We start from the raw sequence: 20,713 nt of genomic DNA, 5'->3' as shown, positions 1-20,713 counted from the left end.
TTTCTTTTTCTTTTTTTAAAAATTTTGACATGGATTGTCTTCATAACCTGGAGTTCTTATATTTCTCAACCAGTTTTCCTCTCTAATAGTGTAAATCTACGCTGATGCGTGCAGTATGCCCCCTTATTAGATGACTTTTTGTTCATTGGCTCTCACAAACACAACATTAAAAATCAAATCTCCTCACTTATTATCGGTTGGAAATGCGTGTCCAGAAAGGTGACGGGGAGCGCTGAAGTCAGTTGTCATGGAATCACGCTCCTCGCCTCCCGTCCCGGCGTTGCCTTGGCAACAACCTTCTGGGTAAACCACATCAGTCTGAAAAAGTGGAGCACGGATCGAAATTAGAAGCACAGAATAATGTGAACCGCGCTTTGAAATGAAGTGTGTGGGACGGCGAAAAAGAAAAAAAAACAAAAACATAAAAAATCCTAAATCTTTTTCACGCCAGGCGTTTGTTGCTTTTGGTTTTGTTTTTCTAAAGTAAAGGTAGAGCAGACAAAATGTGGATTTGTTGCCAGAGTTATTGTTTTTTGCTGGTACAGTAGGTGATCATGAAAAGGAGATCAGTGTGTTGTGTCAGCCTCATATTAAAATGACACAGTTGACCTTCTGTGGCTGTAAACTCTTCTTTGAGGATATAAAAGCAGCAGGATCACAAGCAATCTATTAAAAGTAAAGATGTGCACCTACACTGTCAGTCACCGCACTTGCAAGTGCTCCGTGCTTCATCACAAACAACATTAAGACGCAATGAAATCAAGCTTATTTGACTTATTCATATTAAAGAGTTGGCAAAGTTGTTTGCTTTGATTCACGTATCGCACACACTCCACACCAGAAAGACTGTTTTATAATGTTTAAGGGCAATTCTTTGTCAGAATAGGTACAAAAAATTTATGTTTATTTCACAATTTATCTGAGTTGTTTTTTATTTTTTCTTTAAACCTAATGCCTCTATGCTACGCAGTTTTTTTTACGACCAACATTTTTTAAAAAGTAAGGAAATTTGTGTATACTCACTTAATCAACCAAACAAAATGTTTTTGCTTTTTCTTTAAAAGTATGTTTTATGTGTAAGTGTGAACATAGCTAGCTAGCTTCTGCTAGCTACGTAGCAGCTAATATGCTAATCATAAGTGAATAAACTGAGGTTCTAGTGTGAACTAAAGTCATTAACACAACCTACTAACACCACTATTTTATCATCTTATTGGTGGTTAGCTTTGATTAGTTCTGCATGGCTCAAAATGGCGGACCCTGAAGAGACCGCTTCTGCTCTCTTCTCTAACCCGACAAACTGGGTCACAATATTCAACCAGTTGTTTCAATCCATTCTACAAAGCCTCAGTTTCAATAGCATCACCAAGCTGTTTAAACGTGAATAAAAATATGTTTAATACTCAATGGACTAGTCTCATTCTAAATTACATTGCCTCTATCCTAAGCAATATGGAGACACTTAGCTGTCTACCACTATCTTTTGAAGCGTTATCATTTGGAAGAACGTTCCACCAATAGAGCTTCTCTGTGGGTTTTTTTTCTTCCATTTGATTGTTGGTTACTTGTCCGTCCTTGAGTTTGAGTTTTTAATCCAAACCACGCCGTCAAACGACACTTATATCCGTCAGCAACTTAAATTAAAAGTTGCAGTGCTACCGCTCCGGTTACTCACCTATGCAGTGGCCTTGCTGACAATTCACTGCAGCTCATAATCACTTTCTTCAAAACACTTTCCATATCGGAGGCTCCGGCTCAGTGGAGTGTGTAATGCAAAGATCTGGTTCACTGGAAAGCAGCATACTACAAGGAGTAATAGGATCCTTCTGTCCATTTTCTGCTGCATTTTAACATATACATGTGTGGCAGGATGAATATTTTGAGCTTTTATAGATATAATTGTGTAACGGTCTCTTGCCTAACGACAGCGCTATGAGAAGGCATTTAAATATTTCGACTGCTGCATTTTTTTGTCCCTTCTAAAATATTTCAGCTGATTTCATACATTGCAATCAGACAAACATGACCAGAGTAAATACAGAAAGCAAATTATGTTTTTTTGTTTTTGAGGGGGGTTAGGGGGTTAAAGGTCTATCCAAAACAACCAGACCCTTTTTAAGATTTAGCGATAACTCTCCATTAATGTTTTACATCACTGCGAGGGAATTTTTGGCTCACTTTTGTTTTAATTCAGCCACATTGGACGCTTTTTTTAAGCATGATCGGCCTTTTGGGGTTAAGTCACATCATTCTTGTTTGGTATAAGTACATGCTATGACTAGACTAATCAAAAATACGTGTGTGTATTCATTTAGAGAGGGACTTCCGTGTGTTCTTTGGGTTAACAAGGTCACCAAATGATCTGACATTTTCTTTCCCAATTGTCTGGTAGAGAGTAGAGTTCATGACTTCTTTGGCTACATCAAGCCATCCTATGGTACCGAAGTAACATAGCAACCCTGGACGTCTTACTACCACCAATGGGACTTTCAAAATGTTTCTCTTTCGATTCATCGGTTGACAGAACATTTTATTTCAAGTCTTGGGATTGAAAGCGTGATTTATTTATTTTGTTGTCTTTTTGCAATCGTGAGACAGACCTTTTTGTTCTTTTTGGTCCTGAAGCTCTCTCTTAAAAGCCATTTTTGCGTTGTTTCTTTCTTATTGCTGAATGATTCCCACTGACTTACAGAAGACAAGTCAGGCCTGCACTGCTTTAGATCCTACTCTGAGTACATATCTAACATTGTGGGAAAGATGTAAACGTACTCTTTTCAAGGTTTGCGACTTTCTTCACCTTTGGACATCGGCTCTCACTGTAGTTTGCAGGAGTCCGAAAGGCCTAGAAACGGGTTTGTAATCCATTCCAGACTGACGGACGATAGCGACTTTGGTTCTCATCTGTTGTTGAGGTTTCTTTTTTAGATAAAGGAATGACGTATTGCTCTTTGACGACGTCAGATAACTTCGTGTCCTTAGAGGGTTAATGAAGTCCTCATTTGAAAACTTATCTCTGCTGTGAAAGCTTGTGCGACAATCTAACATTTTAGCATGACAAAAAAAGTCAGAACAGAAGAAACCTGTAAGGTCTGGCAGTATTGAACACCATGGCTGTTTTCTCTTTCAGTCTTTTCACTACTTTCCCGTCTCTCTGACTCATGGCTGTAGGTGACGGATATGATGCAGAAAGCGCTGTTTGACTTCCTGAAGCACAGGTTCGATGGAAGGTGAGCGGCCAGCATCAACAAACTGTCCCTCGTTAGGTCATCACCGGGCTGCCAGTGCTCACTCATGTTTTGCCTCGTTGCAGGATATCCATCACGAGGGTCACCGCTGATATATCGTTGGCCAAGAGGTCAGTACTTAACAACCCCAGTAAACGGGCCATCATTGAGAGGTCCAACACCCGCTCCAGCCTCGGTAAAGCTACAGGAACTGTCTCACTCAATGATGTGCATGTCTCGTGTGTGTTTGAGCAGATTAAAGTCTGGTGTTTAGTCTCATACTGCTGCTTGTTCATAGTCACCCTGCTATCCAGTATGTCTTTGTTTTCTTACAGCTGAGGTCCAGTGTGAAATAGAAAGGATCTTTGAGTTGGCCAGATCTCTACAGCTGGTGGTGTTGGATGCAGACACAATAAATCACCCAGCACAGCTTATCAAGACCTCATTAGCTCCCATTATTGTCCATGTTAAGGTGTCATCTCCTAAGGTAAGGCTGACAGCAAAATATGTAAAAGTAACCTGCCTTGGAATTAATAGCTCTTCAGCTTTTTCATATTTAAGTTAACACCGGCAGATTTTATTTGGTATTTTGGGTGACAAACCAACACAAAGTAAAACAAAACACAGACTACAACCGAACAGTTCTCAGATTTAAAAAAAAACATATTTTTAATCTCCACAGCCTGATGCTGCCGCCGCCATGCTTTATTATGGGAATGGTGTTCAGAGTAATCTGTAGCCAGTTGGTTACATAGAGTTTTATTTAGGGGTAACCAGATAAAGGCAACTAAATTCAAATGCAGGCCACACTTTTGAAATCTTTATTTGTAGTTTTGTGTGAACATGGCTAGCTTTTGCTGTCTACATAGCAGCTAATATGGTAATCTTAAGTGAATAACCTGGGTTTTTAGTGTGAACAAAGTCATTAACACAACCTACTGACACTAACATTACTGTACAATTTAACCATCTTATTTCATCATGTGGTAGAGGTTTGGTTAGTTCTGATCAGGCTGTATACTTCGAAATGGTGGCCATTTTGAAAATGTTTCCAATTCAAGCGTATGTGTTACTTTGTGTTAGCCTAACACATAAAACCCTGATCAAACTGATTGAAGTTTTTGGTTGGAATGTGACAAAATGTGGAAAAGTTCAAGAAGTGTTCATACTTTTGAAAGGCATAAAAATGACTACAAAAAACAGTATTCGAATGACAAGCATGAATTTTTTTTTATAGCTGTACATATTCTATATTTGGAGACGTTTAATTGAGTTCTCTGCCCTTAAATGTGTTGACAGGTCTTGCAGCGTCTGATCAAATCGCGAGGGAAGTCCCAAAGCAAACACTTGAACGTGCAGCTTGTTGCAGCAGAAAAACTAGCCCAGTGTCCGTCAGTGAGTAGACTTTAAGCACTCTCGAAAACTGTTTGAAATTTGCAAACTCCAGCAACTTTTCCCCGCTCTCCTTCCCCCTTCCCCTCCAATCCCAGGAGATGTTTGACATTATTTTGGACGAGAACCAGCTTGAAGATGCCTGCGAACACCTGGCAGAATACCTGGAAGCGTACTGGCGCACTACCCACACTGCACTTAGCACGCCGCTCAACCCCCTGCTGGGACGCAATCTGGGCTCCACTGCTCTCTCCCCGTATCCGGCTGCCATCCAGGTGAACATGAACTTGGGTTCTGTTTGCTTGTTTTTGTTTGTTAATGTTCAATTCATTTTCACCTTTCTTTGTGTGTAATTGAATATGTAACTGTCCCTCATAGTTTTGTATTTTTTTTGTGGGTTTTTTTTTTGCCATTTTTGACCAGTCGAAATATCAAACCATTCATATCAAGCTTAACAATAAAACTCAGATCAAACACTTAATTGTTCACCCGTGTCATTTAAAACTGTGCCTTTGAAAAAGTATTCATACACCTTAGTCTTTTTTACGTCTTGCTACAAACACAAACTTCAATGTTTTTTGTTGGTGTTTTCTGTGAAAGTGCAACACAAAGTAGCTCATAATTGTGAAGTAAAAGGAACATAAGATCTGCTTTTTGTATTTTTATTCTTTTCTAAGAAAAATCTGAGACGTACTTTGTAGAATAACCTTTAGCTTGAGTTAAAGCCACAGGTCTTTTGGGCTGCTGAAAGTATCCAGTAGCTTTTGTACAAAACAAAGATTTTTGCCCATTTTTCTTTAGAATAGCACTGTAATCAGTTCTAACCTCTCCATGCTCAGGAAATGCATCCATACTGTCGCCACAGTGGGAATGGTGTGTTTTGAGTTTAGTTAGTTTTTCCACGAATATGATTTGTTTCTTCAACAGATCTCCCCACCTGAGCTGTTGGTTTCTACAGACCCTCAGTACTTCCCACAAGTCTTCTGGCTACTTCTTTGCTATTATCTTTTTTTTTTTCTTTTTTTTTTTTAATGACGTAAACTGTGCCCGGTGAAAAAGGTCAGAGTTTGTGATATTGTTTTATGACCTAACCCTACTTTAAACTTCTCCATAGCTTTATCCCCGACATGTCCGGTTTCATCACAATGCGCATCACGCTTTGCAGATACAGTCAGGTCGTTTTAATTTACCTCAAAAATCTAAGTGAAATACACTGATGTTTGTTATTTCAAATAGACAAAATGTGGAAAAGGCTAAGACCTTTGCAAGGTAGACGATTGGTTGTTAGCTCCACCTACCAGCCACTGCTCATATGATACTCATCATGACACAAAAGTTGCAGAAAGTTTCATGTTACTTCCTGCAACAGCAAACCAAGGAATCTGCTGTGGACCGGAAATTTTCCCTTCTGTTACTTAAGTTTCTTTTGCTCCTTATAAAGTGTTTTTGAATTGATGTTTACAGTTCTTTACCAGACTAGCTGTGGGTTTTTGATTTGTTGGCCACACGTTTCAAATCAACAAGCTGGACACCTTTTTTTTTTTTTCTTTTTTCATTCAACCAAAAGTTATTGTTTTTCTCTTTTGTGCTCTATGAGTCACAGGCCTTCGTTTTCACATTTAAGGAATGCGTGTTTGGCTTCAAGTCATCCGGGAACATTTTCCGGATCTCTTCGCGTTAGATTGGAATTTGACTTACAACACTGGCAAATATCCAGCTACTCTTACTAAGACCCGTTCTATTTTTAGTCTGTTCTGCTTTGCGTGTGCCTGTGATTTTAGAAGTTAAACCATCTAGAAATTATTTTATTCTTTTCACGATTTTCTTTGGAATGAGATTGAAAGCCTTGTTTCATGCAGCAGTCCTCTTTAGTCTTATTTTTAATGCTTCACAATCTTCCTTCAAATGTCGTGGCTTTGTAAGGATCTGACTCACAACATTGGAGTTAAATGAACACACAGCTGGGGATTTATTTTAGGGCAACAACTAAAACACGCTGCTTCCTGGTGTGGCATCTTGAGGAAAAGAAGCAATCAGGAAGAGAATTGTGGACCTCAATGAGTCTGGTTTCGACTTGATTACAATTTCAAGATGGTGCAACGTTCATCTATCCAATCATACTGAAGACAAGCGGTGGAAATGTGAGGGCGTTACGTCATTAAAGAACAATATATAGAAATGTTGAGTTAAGGCTTTGACACAATCGGGTCTTCAATTGGAGAGTCACACCATGAAATTATTCAAAAAGTGTGACAATGATGACAATAAAGACAATTGGTCAAAACTCAAGCGAAGTGAAGTTTATGGAAGAATACCCAAACGTGCCTTTTTAAAGGATATTTCTACCAAGTACTAAGCAAATATATCGTCACCTTCCTAAAATATTGACCCAAGTCATGTTTTGACTACAAAAGTGATTTTGTAAAATAGTAATAAAAAAAGGTTGCCACTTCTTTTTTTCCCCAAAAGATAGTTTGAGTTAAAAAAAAACAACTTTTTGCAAAAAATGACTCATTCCATCATTTTAGGAAGGTAACAATATTCTTTCTCTCACTTGGTTATCCTAACTAATCTAAAACAGGACAAGTTTGGTCTGCGTTAACGTCAGACAGTGAGGAAAGTGGCTTTCGTATATTTTTATACATACATACAAACTGCACATTCATAATATTTATCTCTCAAATAGGCCCAAAAGAATCGAAACAGCAACCACACGACTACCGACCATTCCCCCGTCGAGCGCCGCAATCTGATGCCCGCGGACGAGAACTATCACAACGAGCGGGCCCGGAAGAATCGCAACCGCCTGTCCTCGGGCTCACAGCACAGCAGGGACCACTCTCCGCTGATGGAGGAGGATTACCAAGACCCCTACCAGGACTCTTACAAGCCTCACCGCAATCGCAGATCCCCCGGAGGCTACAGCCAGGACTGCGCCAGGCACAGGCTGTGAGCCGATAATCGTCTGCGCCGAACACAATCGCTGAGGCGGCGTCGTGATGAATCTACTTAAGTCATGTGAACTGGAACTATCTCTTATGTCTGTGAAGTACCTCATATCCCCTTTTGACCTTGGACATTTATAACCTAATATTTAAAAAAAGAAAAACTGTCTTTGCTGTGATGTGAATATGAGGGTGGACATGTAGCACAAGAACTATGTTTTAAACGAAGGGTGGAAGTTTAGCTTGTTTTAATGTGTCACACAAGTAGCTTGTAAGTTAAATCAACTAGCAAGTGAAATTGTGGGGTCTTCTACACTTTCCCTGCCATCTCAGCTGTCCCTGTAGCATGTAGGTGGAGGGCTGCGAAGCCGGTGCCAGACAGTATCCCGCAGCGACTCAGCAACTCAGTTTAAACGTATCTTAAGACATGAGGGAAGCAAAAATATGCCATTAATAATACGGTTGTGTACTACCGTCCTCGACGTGAGCGAGCTTGTTCCAAAATTCTTGACTTTTGCTATTTGTTTACAACATATATATATATATATATATATATATATATTTCTCTTCAAAGTTCATCCAGTAGCTTCCCATACCCCCTTCTTTACTTTCCCTGAACTCCCATTTTTGTTCAATCGGTCGTATGCAAAGTTGCGTAAGTACAGAGATGTTTAAAGCTCCAAACCTCAGGAATGAGGGGTCACTAAGACCAAGAAGTGTAGCGTTTTGTTATCTTACCCGTCTGGATAATTTGGGGTGTATTATTTAATATACAGTGCCTTTCAAGAGTATTCACAGCTGAAGTTTTAATTGGGATGAAACATGGTGGTGGCGGCATATACCTGTGGTGATGCAGTATTGGGGGGATAAAGAACTATTGGAGTATGCAGAAGGTATGTTAGGTGTGTAGGGATAAAATGGTCCTGTCAAAGTCTACGTGTTTCAATAGGCCAAAATGTCATCCTCCTGATCTGGTACATTCACCTTAAAAATTTTAAGCTGCAATCAAAACAAAATGCAAATGCATGTATCATTCTCCTTTCATTTCAAATGATCCGGTACTTTATGTTGGGGTTCCACATAGCACCTACATGTAATACATTAAAAGTGAGGTGGTAACATGAATGCTTTAGTAAGGCACTGTAGCTGTAGTGCTAAATGCTATAATGTGCATTTAGTTTAGTTTAGTAAGGCATGATTATGAAAATACAAGAGTGGATTTTAGTTTGTGATATTCTGAGGGCTTCCATGTGTAAATGTTGTCAAAAATGACAGAAGAGAAACTTAAAATTCAACTTTTGGTAAATCTGATTACATTCCATTGGTTTAATTCAAGGTACTGCATATAACTCAGATCAAGATTTCTTTTTTAAAGGTTTTATAATAACTGTAAAATGTTCAGAAGCTGATCCTGACCGTCTTCTTTGTTTTCAGGTGTAACTTTTTACATTATTTTAACTTCCGTTAGAAATTCTTGGATAAAAATAGAAAACTGCAGAATAAAGGAAGGACTTTTCTATACCCATTAGAGCTTTTGCTAGCCAATACTAACAGTTACATGTAACTATCTTTAGCCGAACAGGAAAAAAAATGTTCTGCAGGGCATTTCATAGAGGTGGTAGACCTGAATTCAATAAAATATGAACTGCCCGCTAGTCTTTATCTGATTTTTACCAAACAAAAAGCAAACTAAAAGAACATGCTATTTATTGATGTGTTTACAATCTGAAAAATTACTTTTTTAAAATTTGTATGTGCCGTAGGAATGAAGAAAAATTTGTTTTTCAGTATCTGATCTCCTGAAAGCAAGCAAAAATCCAGGAATTTGTTCTTGTATCTTGAATAAAATACATTCAACAATTTACAATTTTGACAATAATCTTTCATTCGTAAGATTTGTGTGCACAAATCCATAGAAACTCATATGTACGCATGTATGTATAGTACCTGGTTAAACAGTTGCAGAGAAACTACACTCTTTTGTAGTTTCTGGACTAATATCAGTCTGGATCTTTGACCAGACCTTCCTGTTAGACATTTTATGGATGAAAAGTTGGAGCGCTTCAAAGCCAAATTTTTATTTTTACTTGGTAACCTAATTTTAGCCTGATGGTTTGGTTTAATGGCCCAGTTGTGTACGTGAAGTTGTAGAGACTTGAGTGGTTCCTGGCTCCTGTTTAAAGTATCATCCCTCTGCTCCGTCACCTCTGCATGTGTAAATTAAATGTCAGTCTTTGCAATTGGCTGTTTATTTTAACAGACTACCTCACACACATACACGCATTCACGGTTACAGCCTAGCCATGTTTACTGGAGTTGTCCGTCAGCCGTGGCCACATGCGAACCCATCAATGTTCGAGTTCACGATGCAATTCGACCAATCACCGCGACGGGATACGAGCCAATCAACGTTCGACGTGACCACGCCCCCTATAAACAAAAGCAGGTTTCGCATTCGGGGGGCTCGGAAAGTCCTGGATATCGACAGGCAATTACCTCCTGGTGACGGAGACGCCCCCCCCCAAAAAAATATTGTGTCTCGTTACTGACCTTAGACTTACCAGCAGATGGCGGCACCGCACATCTGTTACTAGAAAACACCACACATGGTGTCAGTGTAAAGATTGCATTTATTGAACAACACAAAACATAGGCCTAGTACACTAACAAAAACATATGAACACTAACATTTTTGATTGTAGTGATAGCCTACATAAAAAATAACAATAATAAAAGAAAAGGCTCCTCTTCAGCCCTGGGGAAAAAAGGCTCCTCTTCAGTCCTTCTCTTGTGGGGTGTATTTGTAGGAAGACTGCATCTCTTTTAACAGTTTACCATTAGCCAGTAAGTAGGTGTGGAAATCTTTGCACGTCATGTTTCTGAAATTGTACTGGGTGCACAAAATCCCTTTTAGTGAATCCACAGACATGCGATTCCTCTCCTTTGTCCACTGCGCTTGCATCAACGAGAAGATGCGCTCCACATTTGCATTGTGGGCAGGTATGGCAAAAAAAAACTGCACCATCTTCAGCAGCTCTGAGTGAAAATCAACACTCTTTGATCTTTCAAAAAATTTGGTCCACCTCTCATGTGATTGAAGATCACTGAGTTCTGCAGCATTTCTCTCAATGAATTGTTTGAGGTTGGTGACCTGATCAAAGCACCTGGCGTCATCGACTTCAACTCCCTTTTCAGCCAGGTTCTTGATGCAGGCCTCGACATCATTCCAGTCTGGAACTTCACTGAGATCCATCCACATAAAGGTGGAAAACTCCTCCATGGGTGCCATCCATTTCTCAAGGTAGCTGAGACATGCACTGTACAGGCCCTGCACCTGAGCACTGAAATGCTCACACCTTTGCCCATATCCATCCTTATCCATTTGAGCCAACATGCTCTTGACTTTGAGAGGCATGAAGTTATTCATCTTGCGCTCATGAAGCAAGCTCTGGACCTTGTTTAGAATTCTCATGACCTCCACAACAGAGTTATCCTCCCTCTCCATCTCTTGGATGTGGGACTGAAACACTGACATCAGTGAATGTATCTGCCACAGATAGATCTCGCTGAATTCATCCTCAAAAAATTTCTTGATCTGCACTGGTGGCCTGTCCTGGGACAAGAAGAATGCTTTCAAAGCTGGGTACATTTGCAGCAATCGCTCAATCCCCGGAAATAATGACAGCCATCGAGTCTTGCTGTGAGAGAGGAGAGCTCTGTAATTCACATCAGCAAACTCACAATATTCCTTCAAATTGTCTGTGCGGACAGTGTAGATGTTGAAGTGGTGATAAATTTTGAAAATGATTTGCTCAATATCAATGTCTAGTGTGTCTGCACCGTGGTGAACACAATTGTTCAAGATATGAGCTGGACAGCCAATACCAATGAGAGTGGTGTTGTGCAGGGACTTTTTTAAATTAGCAAAAACATTCCTTCCCTCCTCATTACGCCCGATACCTCCAAACATAGTATTGCAATTATCCCCAGTAAATGCAATGCATTTAGAAAAGATCCTCTTCTTTTGCATTGTGTCTTGTATGTATTGTGCAATGGTGTCAGCTGATTCATTTGGGGTGCTTTTTATTTCAATCAATTTGCTTTGCACACCACCATTCCTCCAGTCATAATACCGGATGAGCAGAGGGAACAGTTTCACTGCCCCATGGTTGCTGCCATCAGTAGAGACGCCACAGTAGGGGATACCTTGGAGTGCTTCTAAAGCAATGTCAACGGAATGGGGGGCTATCACGGAATTTATAATGGCCTCGGTCTTCGTTTGTGCGCATGAGAACGTTTGAGTTGTTGGGGAGTCTGTGAAAGCCTTTTTTAACAACCCAGACGTGCAGTCCATTGATCGGTAGCTTTCGTGGTGCTTAACAGTATGGAAAGCAAAGCTGCCTTCTGCTGCAGTGACGGCTGCACTGTCTGACTTTGTCACAGAGGAATCTGCGACTTTAGCCGAAGAGCTTTCGCCCCTGGCTGCTTTCGCGTGCTTTGCTGACTTCACGTGCGCTTGCAGGTCGTTGGCGCCTTTATTTGCCACAGACACATAAGTGCCTGCCTTACACGTCAAACACTCCGCCTCATAGGGATCACGACCTTGACGGAAGCACGGGAATCTTTTCTTTAATTCCTCCGTAAACGTACACTTTCGTTTAGGCATTTTTGCCGTAGAATCGGCGGACACACATGTGTGTTTAACTAGACTAGTTTAACTAGTCTAGTTTAACTAGTCTAGCGGCCGGTGTACAAGTCAACTCAGCTATCTTTACTTTTCCCACACACACTCGCACACATAATGCAACGTGATTGGATTTGGGGAGAAGGGCGTGACTAATTTGCCACATAAAGAAACCTGGAATGGAGTAGTGGCAATGTAATCACAATGTAATGTGTTTTGAGGCAGTTGACCAAAATCCCGGACGATTTTTAAATCCCCCCCGGACATCTTTTTAGGTCTGAAAAGTAGAACATGTCCGGGAAAAAGAGGACGTCTGGTCACCCTATTTTTGGACTAACTAAAAAGGTTTAATTCACCGTCTTAATTGTTGATGAATAAATATTTGGTTCTTTGAAACCGATCAGGTCTGTGGTCTTTTACTGAGCAAATATTAGCTGCTGCAAATTCTGAATTATTGGTCATGATTTTAAGCATGCATTAGAAACAACATATCATTCACTTCACTCAAAAAGTACTTTAGGAAAGACGCTTTCAAAAATATTTCAGTTTCAGTTATTGTTTTTGTGTGAAAAATGAAAATAAGCACTGGATATGATTAAGGACATTAAAGTATTCTGTATCGAGTATATAGTATACAGTACAATTTAACACATGAATTTGAATATATCAATAGAATAAAAAAAGCAAAATTAATTAAGCAATTCATCAATAAAGTTTTAAAAACAAAGCCTTTTTTGACAAATAAAAAGTGTTGCGTTTTAATTTACAGTACTACACTATTTGTACAAAAAAAAACAATTTAAAATGTTTTCAAGATACAAAACAAAAAAAAAACAGACGTTACTTCATAACACTAAAACTTTAATTGTGGGATATTTTTTCCCCCACTAAAACATAACATTGCGACTGGTGGGATCGAACTCGCGACTCTGGAATCGGCCTCCCTTTCCCCCCTTCTTCTCCCTTGTTCTGACTATTGTTCGCTGCCCTAAACCAGTGCATGATTGCTCTGGAGAGACCAGAGCTCTGAAGGCAGATGAAACGCCAGGTCTCTTGTGAATTGGGGAACAACGAATCTTGCCTTACGATGGGAACAGACGCTCACTCCACTTGTGGACATTGACGCTCCGTTCTGCATCAGGAAGGAAAAAGCACTCCACCTTTTTTTTTGTTTGTTTTTTTGTATATTGCCTCTCTGTTGTGGTGTGGGCTCAGCGCTGTCTACCTTCATGTGGAGAAAGAAGCTACTGGTGCGCTCTTCGACTCCCCTCTCCTCCTCATCCGTCCTCTCCGGATCAGGTCTCTCGCTCTAGGGATCCGCTTTCCTGGAATCTCGGTCCTCCATGTACGATAACCTCTACCTCCATGGCTTCGAAGACTCGGAGGCGGTAAGTGGACGGGGCGTGAGGGCGCACGGTCTGCCGCACAGAAGCCGAAACGTTCTTATGTTGTCGTTGACTGGTTTGGACCTCGCAGAAACACCCACGCCGGAGGATGAGACTCAAAGGGGAAGCAGAGGATGCATCTTTCTTTGTGTGGTGGGATGGTGTTCCACCCTCCTCACTCTGTGCAGCTAGAAGCTCACCCGCTGATTGGTGGGCGGGGCAGATGGCTTTATAGTTGAGCAGGCCGCTGCAAGGCGTGTGTGTGTGTGTGTGTGTGTGTGTCTTTGTTTGCCCTGCTACATGTTGGCTGCCCGAGTGGCTTGTGTGCGTGATCGGCTCATCTGAGATCCGTTAGCGGCTGCAGCTGGAGGTTGTTGCGGCGTGCGGCTTCCGTAGTCCTCACCTGCTGGTCCGCTCCCTCCCTGGTCAGGCTGCGTTTCCACTCCTGGGCACATGATTGTTTTGGAGCTGCAGCGCTTTGGACGCTCTGCTGTCCTGTCCTGCCGGTGGTTGTTTGGGCCGCTCTCAACTAAACCTGTTGCTGCTTGGACAGGCTAGTGGACGGGGCATGACTCCTGTGGACCTGTTGAAAGGACTCTGAAACAGGACAACAATTTGTTCCACTCTCACCCAGTTCTGTACCTGTTTCTTAGAGACATTTTATATATAGCCACACTTGTAATTTATTTTGGACCGGATTTCATGTTATTTTTAAGAAGAAAAAAAAACAGGAGGTACCAAGATGCATATTTCATATGTATACCCCAAAGAAAACAGAAAATCATTGGTTACTAATTGATCAACCTAAGCAGGAAATGCTTTTGTGTAATTTATCTTAAAGGGATTGTCAGGAACACCCCTAAATATGACACTAGTAGGTTTGTCACTGTCACTCTTTTTATTTATGTTGTGATTCTGAGGAGAAAACTGCAGATCAAGTTCAGTGTTATTGTAGGGAAATATACATATGGGTATTTGCATTACAAAGCGGTTCTACAGCCATTACTACTGACCCATACACAAATGCATGACTCATCTGTACAACAGCTATTATGTAAAATAGGAAGCCTGCTGCCCTCGCTGAAAGTGGTTGTTCTACAACTCGAGCTACTGAGGTCCCCGTAGTGAGGTGGAGGGGCGTTTTTAGGCCAAACCTGGAGACATTTGCCCCCTCTGACCTCCAGGCTGCTGCTGGTCGTGACGGCAGCCGCTGGATGCGCCGCAGACGGAATGCTTTTAGAGAGAGTTGTGGCGTCTGCGCAGATAAAGCTCGAGTGTGTCGGCCGACGGACTCAAGACAGCCCACTTGACTTTCTTGAAGTCGACGATAGTTATGTTGGAAATGCTCCAAAGTGACATGCGCTCGGACTGACAGCATCGCACTGATTCATGGGTAAACAGTGGCAGGAGTTTATCACGGCGCAAGGCAGGAAGGAGCTGTGAAGTTCGACCACAAGCAAGCAGCCAGAGAGCTAAAAACCAACCCAACTATTTGTGTTAAAACAAAAATAATAATATTATTATTTTTAATAACCCTTAATATTAAGGGTTAGAGTTAGTGACCCAGTAAAACCAGAAGCGTACAGCTCCTCCCATACCTGTGTGTCAGGAGTACAAATTTGCTGTTGGATCCAAGAGACTTTCTGCAGCTTAGAACAGGATCTAGTTGTTCTCCTGGCTGTGAAGAAGAAAGTGCTCAGTGTTTATGCTAATCCAGAAATTATTCAGCTGTAGTGTGAAGTACAGATTTTCTGTCACAGAGCAGCAGCAGCAACCCAGCCAATCTTAGAAACAGATAAGATAACTGGATCAGTGTTTTGTGAAAAAGTCCCTCTGGATTCGTGTTTTCTCTGTATGATTCCTCTTTTTCCTGATGGTAAAGGTGTGTTTTACATGTTGAAGGCAGAGTGTCAGAAAGAGTGTGAGCTTCTTAAAGAGATACAGGCCGGTTTTTGTAAGCGGTCAAATTGCAGAGTAAGATGTCTTTCAAGTAGTGTTTGATATGTACAGCATTTTCATAACAACTGATGGTAGCATAATTACTTTATCGTGGTTTAAAATGGAGCTATATGCTTGGAAATTACATGATACCGGCCCTTTAAGGCGGTGAATTTGAGGAGAATGTCTGTCCAGTGATGGTCTCTGTGTAATTGGAGGTCACAAAGAAGTTACTTTTTTTTTTTTCCATTTTTTCTGTCTACCGAAGAGTTTTTGCGGCGCTAGTGGCTCGTATTTTTTCGACAGTAGGCAGACAGGAAGGAGGGTGAGGAGAGGGGGAAGACATGCGGCAAAGGTCGTCGGGACCGGGAGTCGAACCAGCGACGTCCGCGTCGAGGACTAAGGCCTCCAAACGTGGGGCGTGCTAACCCGCTGCGCCACCACAGCACGCCCCTCAAAGAAGTTACTTTAAAAAAAACTATTTATACCTTCACAGTTCTTCACTATAAAGTAAAAAATGTTTTCCCTTGATGGATCTGATTTTATGTCCAGGGGGGGAAAAAGTGTCTGAATCATTCAGTCCAGACGATTTATCATCTACTATCCGTCTTCTTTTGATCCCACTGGAGAAATAACCCAAACCAGTCATGAAAAACAACAGCAGTCCAAACACATCAACACTCCCACTCATTGCTCTGTCCCTGCACTCATTTCATTAACAGGTTCTTGTCAGGTCACGCATCTACTTGCAGTCGAACGCTTTTGATTCAGTCACCGCCGCAAAATACTTACCTTCTCTAGGTCGGTCAATCTATATCACTCTGATAGTGCTACTATGCTGGTTTTCTATTGTGATTATTATTATTTTTTACCTTTCACTGCTTCCAGTTACAGGTGGGTGTCCTTTCTTTCTCTGCTTGCTCTGCAGGGCTCAGCTGATTCCTACACCATGTTCCAAATTATTATGCAAATTGGACTAAGTTGTCATGAAAATTTAAGTTTTTCTTTCTCAATTAAACTCATGGATGGTATTGTGTGTCAGGGCTCTTTGGATCACTGAAATCAATCTCAGACACCTGTGATCATTAGTTTGTCTGGTGAGCCCAAATAAAAGAAAACTACTTAAGAAGGCTGTTCCATTTTACTAAGCAGGCCACAGGTTTCAAGCAACATGGGAAAGAAAAAGGATCTCTCTGCTGCCGAAAAGCGTCAAATAGTGCAATGCCTTGGAGAAGGTATGAAAACATTAGACGTTTCACGAAAACTTAAGCGTGACCATCGCACCGTGAAGAGATTTGTGGCTGATTCAGAGCGCAGACGGGTTCGTGCAGATAAAGGCAGAATGAGGAAGGTTTCTGCCAGGCAAGTTCATCGGATTAAGAAAGCAGCTGCTAAAATGCCCTTACAAAGCAGCAAACAGTTATTTGAAGCTGCTGGTGCCTCTGGTGTCCCGCGAACCTCGAGGTGTAGGATCCTTGAAAGGCTTGCTGTGGTGCGTAAACCTACTATTAGGCCGCCCCTAACCGGTGCTCACAAGCAAGGCCGTAAATCCCATCTCATTATTGGGGGGGGACCAGAAACAGGAAAATTTCTTAAGGTCGGCAAAGTTACAGTGAAATGTAACGTAAAATGTGGTTTAAAAAGTTTTTAAACCACATTCAAGCTGCAGAACCAAAAAAAGGACTAGTAATGCATATCAAACGTGTTTTTCTAAGTAAGCAAACTGTTGAGAAGTAAAACTAAAATTCAACTGTTGCTTAGATACGAGTTTTGTTCGGTCTCACTGATCTAATCTCTGCTACACCTTTTACAAAAATTTAAGGTTCTAAATAAAAAAGCTTTAATGATCAACTGCTCTTAATAAAATTAATAAAATCTTAATAAAATTCCTCATAAACAATGATTTATTGTAATGGCTCCCAATACAATATGGGCTATTTAAATTATAACTTGCTAAGTTGCTTTATTTTTAAGCCTTTTTTAGTTTCGCCGTGTACTGGATGACGGAGAACCAACAGGTAGATAGAAATGAATATATGGGAAGTATCATAACTTAAATGTAACATTTTAAGCACCAGGGTATATATAGAAAAATATTCAGATTTTATTTTGGGGTTTTAAAGGCTGTCCGTTGAAGATAGTGAGAAATAACTTTCTGTTTTTTCTATCTGGTCTCGGCTCCCACACACAGAGCCACTTGCTCAGCCCGTCCCTCCTGTTTCAAACTCTTCTAATTAACTAAAAGTTAAAGAGCTAAATGTGACCCCCTAATGCTGCAAATTCAACAAATGACCATTTCCAGTTCTTTACGACCTATAAAATGATTAAAACTCTGCCGTGCATAATAATTTGGAACAGTGCATTTTGAGCTTTTTTATTATTATTATTTTTGAATAATATACTGTTATCATTGGGAGATTTGCTCAATAAAATTTAATTTAAACTCTAACGGTGATGACTTTTATTATACTGGCTCATTTGCATCGACCATTTAGGAAAATCAGGGAAAAATATTATTTCCATAATAATTTGGAACATGGTGACTCAGATGTGTCCCTGGAGGAGGAGAAGGAGGGCGGCCGGCAGGAGAGGGAGCAGCAGGCCACTGTCCAGCTTGAGAGGGCAAAGGTTAGTTTCAATGGGGATTTTTCACATGGCAATCGAGTTTTATATGAAACTCCCGCAGGCCGGGGCGGCAGAACTGGTAGATCCTTACAAATTTTAGCCTGTTTAGACTTTTACAGTTTTAGAAGAAGAGATGGAGGGTGTGTCCCCTCTATGCATTTAGTTTGTATGAAATTCAAATTTAAAATGTTTTGGATGAATTGGATGATTTCAGTATTCAGTCCTATTTCAATGAAATAAAAAAATCAATGTGTTCCTGCCAAATCACTGTCAGTCATACTAACCCAAGCAAGTCCAAACAACAGCAGTTATTGCAAACTGTGATTTATTTCTGTGTTAAATGAGCTTCCTGGCTTTGGAATGAGAACAACATTTGACGATAATTAACTTTCATTTCCTTTCACGTCACAGAGTAAAGCAGTGGCATTTGCCGTGAGGACCAACGTCAGCTACTGCAGAGCGCTGGAAGAGGACGTTCCTGTCCCCAGCACCGCCGTCTCTTTTGACGCCAAGGACTTCCTCCACATCAAAGAGGTTCACGACACATGCAGCTTGTTAACGCTTCACCTGCGGACCACTGGATTTGTTCCAAACTGTGACGTTTTCAACCAAACAGAACTTTAATAATTGTTTGGTTGTGGGTTTTGTGCGAGGCTTTTATTACTAAAAATAAAGCCACTGTATTCGACACCTATAAAATAAGGATATGGATATTTGGACACTACTTCCTCGCACACAAACAGTCCTCCACCCACCAGTGTTGTAGTACTCGAGACCGGTCTTGTTTTTGATGGTCTCGGTCTTGTCTTGGTCTCGGGTGCTGAGGCCTCGGGATTTTATGTCAAGACCGCAACTGTGGAAATATCACTAAACTTACAGCATGTTTGTTTTCACTGGATGCGAAACGCACCGATTAAAATATAAGCAATAACGTGACTGACCAATTACGTGTTTCTGTTACTCTCTCCATCCCCTCCACCCCATTCCCACCTTTCACTCGCACACAGCGCTCCAAGACTCACAGTCATGGTGAGCGCCTTGTGCTTGGTTTTCTTTGAGCAGCAGAAGATGTCTGTCTAATTGTCAGGAATAGAATTGCGCTGCATTAATCATAAGAAATACCTACGGTGGCCCTGGGGTGCAAACCACTTCAGATAATTCAAAAACACAACATTAAGAAAGCACAATTACAAATTACAAATACACTACATTAACAAAACGGAAAGGGTATGTCCCAATTAGAGACCTGAGAAATCGCTGATTGGACAATAGGCATGAGTACGTACAGTTGAGTCCACACGCAACTGCTTCTGCTTCTCTTTCTGTTGAGTCCACGCGCTGTGTGGACTCAACTGTACGGTGGCCCTGAGGTGCAAACCACTTCAGCAAATTCAAAAACACAACAACATTGACAAAGCACAATTACAAATGACAAAAACACAATGTTGTTGTGTTTTTGTCATTTGTAATTGTGCAATGTTAATGTTGAAGTGGTTTGCACCTCAGGGCCACCGTAGATATTTCTACCAAGTATTAAGCAAATATATCGTCACCTTCCTAAAATATTGACCTAAATCATGTTTTGATTACAAAAGTGGTTTTGTAAAATAATAATAAAAAAAAGGTTGCCACTTCTTTTTCCCCCCAAAAGATAATTTGGGGGGAAAAAGATAATTTGAAAAAAACAGATAATTTGTTTTTTTTGTTAAAAAAAACAAACATTTTGCAACAAATGACTCATTCCATCATTTTAGGAAGGTAACGATATTCTTTCTCTCACTTGGTTATCCTAACTAATCTAAAACAGGACAAGTTTGGTCTGCGTTAACGTCAGACAGTGAGAAAAGTGGCTTTCGTATATTTTTATACATACATACAAACTGCACATTCATAATATTTATCTCTCAAATAGGCCCAAAAGAATCGAAACAGCAACCATACGACTACTGACCATTCCCCCGTCGAGCGCCGCAATCTGATGCCCGCGGACGAGAACTATCACAACGAGCGGGCCCGGAAGAATCGCAACCGCCTGTCCTCGGGCTCACAGCACAGCAGGGACCACTCTCCGCTGATGGAGGAGGATTACCAAGACCCCTAAAAAAGAACAACTGTCTTTGCTATGATGTGGACATGTAGCACAAGAACTATGTTTTAAACGAAGGGTGGAAGTTTAGCTTGTTTTAATGTGTCACACAAGTAGCTTGTAAGTTAAATCAACTAGCAAGTGAAAGTGTGGGGTCTTCTACACTTTCCCTGCCATCTCAGCTGTCCCTGTAGCATGTAGCATTTGTTATCTTACCTGTCTGGATAATTTGGGGTGTATTATTTAATATACAGTGCCTTTCAAGAGTATTCACAGCTGAAGTTTTAATTGGGATGAAACATGGTGGTGGCGGCATATACCTGTGGTGATGCAGTATTGGGGGGATAAAGAACTATTGGAGTATGCAGAAAGTATGTTAGGTGTTGTTGACGCATGTATCATTCTCCTTTCATTTCAAATGATCTGGTACTTTA

At 40.8% G+C, this 20,713-nt stretch overlaps 2 protein-coding genes and 1 long non-coding RNA gene across 11 annotated transcripts in view; 2 read left to right on the top strand and 1 right to left on the bottom strand.

Moving 5' to 3' along the window:
• The window catches only part of LOC114147959 (voltage-dependent L-type calcium channel subunit beta-4-like), a 46,644-nt gene that overhangs the window by 25,024 nt on the left and 907 nt on the right, over window positions 1-20,713 (top strand). For 5 of the 9 annotated variants that reach the window (XM_028022792.1, XM_028022791.1, XM_028022795.1 and 2 more), the window contains 6 exons: window positions 3,169-3,227; window positions 3,311-3,420; window positions 3,560-3,711; window positions 4,524-4,619; window positions 4,715-4,891; window positions 7,303-9,428. In XM_028022792.1, the coding sequence (XP_027878593.1) occupies window positions 3,169-3,227; window positions 3,311-3,420; window positions 3,560-3,711; window positions 4,524-4,619; window positions 4,715-4,891; window positions 7,303-7,569 (861 nt within the window). In that variant the 3' untranslated portion in view covers window positions 7,570-9,428. Of the gene's footprint in view, window positions 1-3,168; window positions 3,228-3,310; window positions 3,421-3,559; window positions 3,712-4,523; window positions 4,620-4,714; window positions 4,892-7,302; window positions 9,429-20,713 lie in introns of those variants that run through there. The other 4 variants (XR_003596171.1, XR_003596170.1, XM_028022793.1 and 1 more) reach the window with 4 other exon arrangements.
• Window positions 80-13,553, bottom strand: LOC114147962 (uncharacterized). Its single transcript, XR_003596172.1, has 2 exons — window positions 13,471-13,553; window positions 80-318 (listed from the first exon to the last, which is right to left on the bottom strand). It is a non-coding gene; the product is annotated as an uncharacterized LOC114147962 (long non-coding RNA).
• LOC114147961 (voltage-dependent L-type calcium channel subunit beta-4-like) lies at window positions 12,270-20,317 on the top strand. The gene is made up of 4 exons (XM_028022799.1): window positions 12,270-13,633; window positions 16,497-18,196; window positions 18,605-18,727; window positions 20,106-20,317. The coding sequence occupies exons 2-4, from the start codon at window positions 18,023-18,025 to the stop codon at window positions 20,292-20,294; spliced, it is 486 nt and encodes a 161-aa protein (XP_027878600.1). The 5' UTR covers window positions 12,270-13,633; window positions 16,497-18,022; the 3' UTR covers window positions 20,295-20,317.

This window comes from Xiphophorus couchianus, chromosome 7, assembly GCF_001444195.1.
Source record: "Xiphophorus couchianus chromosome 7, X_couchianus-1.0, whole genome shotgun sequence".
NCBI classification, from domain to species: Eukaryota; Metazoa; Chordata; class Actinopteri; order Cyprinodontiformes; family Poeciliidae; genus Xiphophorus; species Xiphophorus couchianus.
Note: the sequence above shows the minus strand (reverse complement) of the source record. Positions and strands in the feature narration are given on the sequence as shown.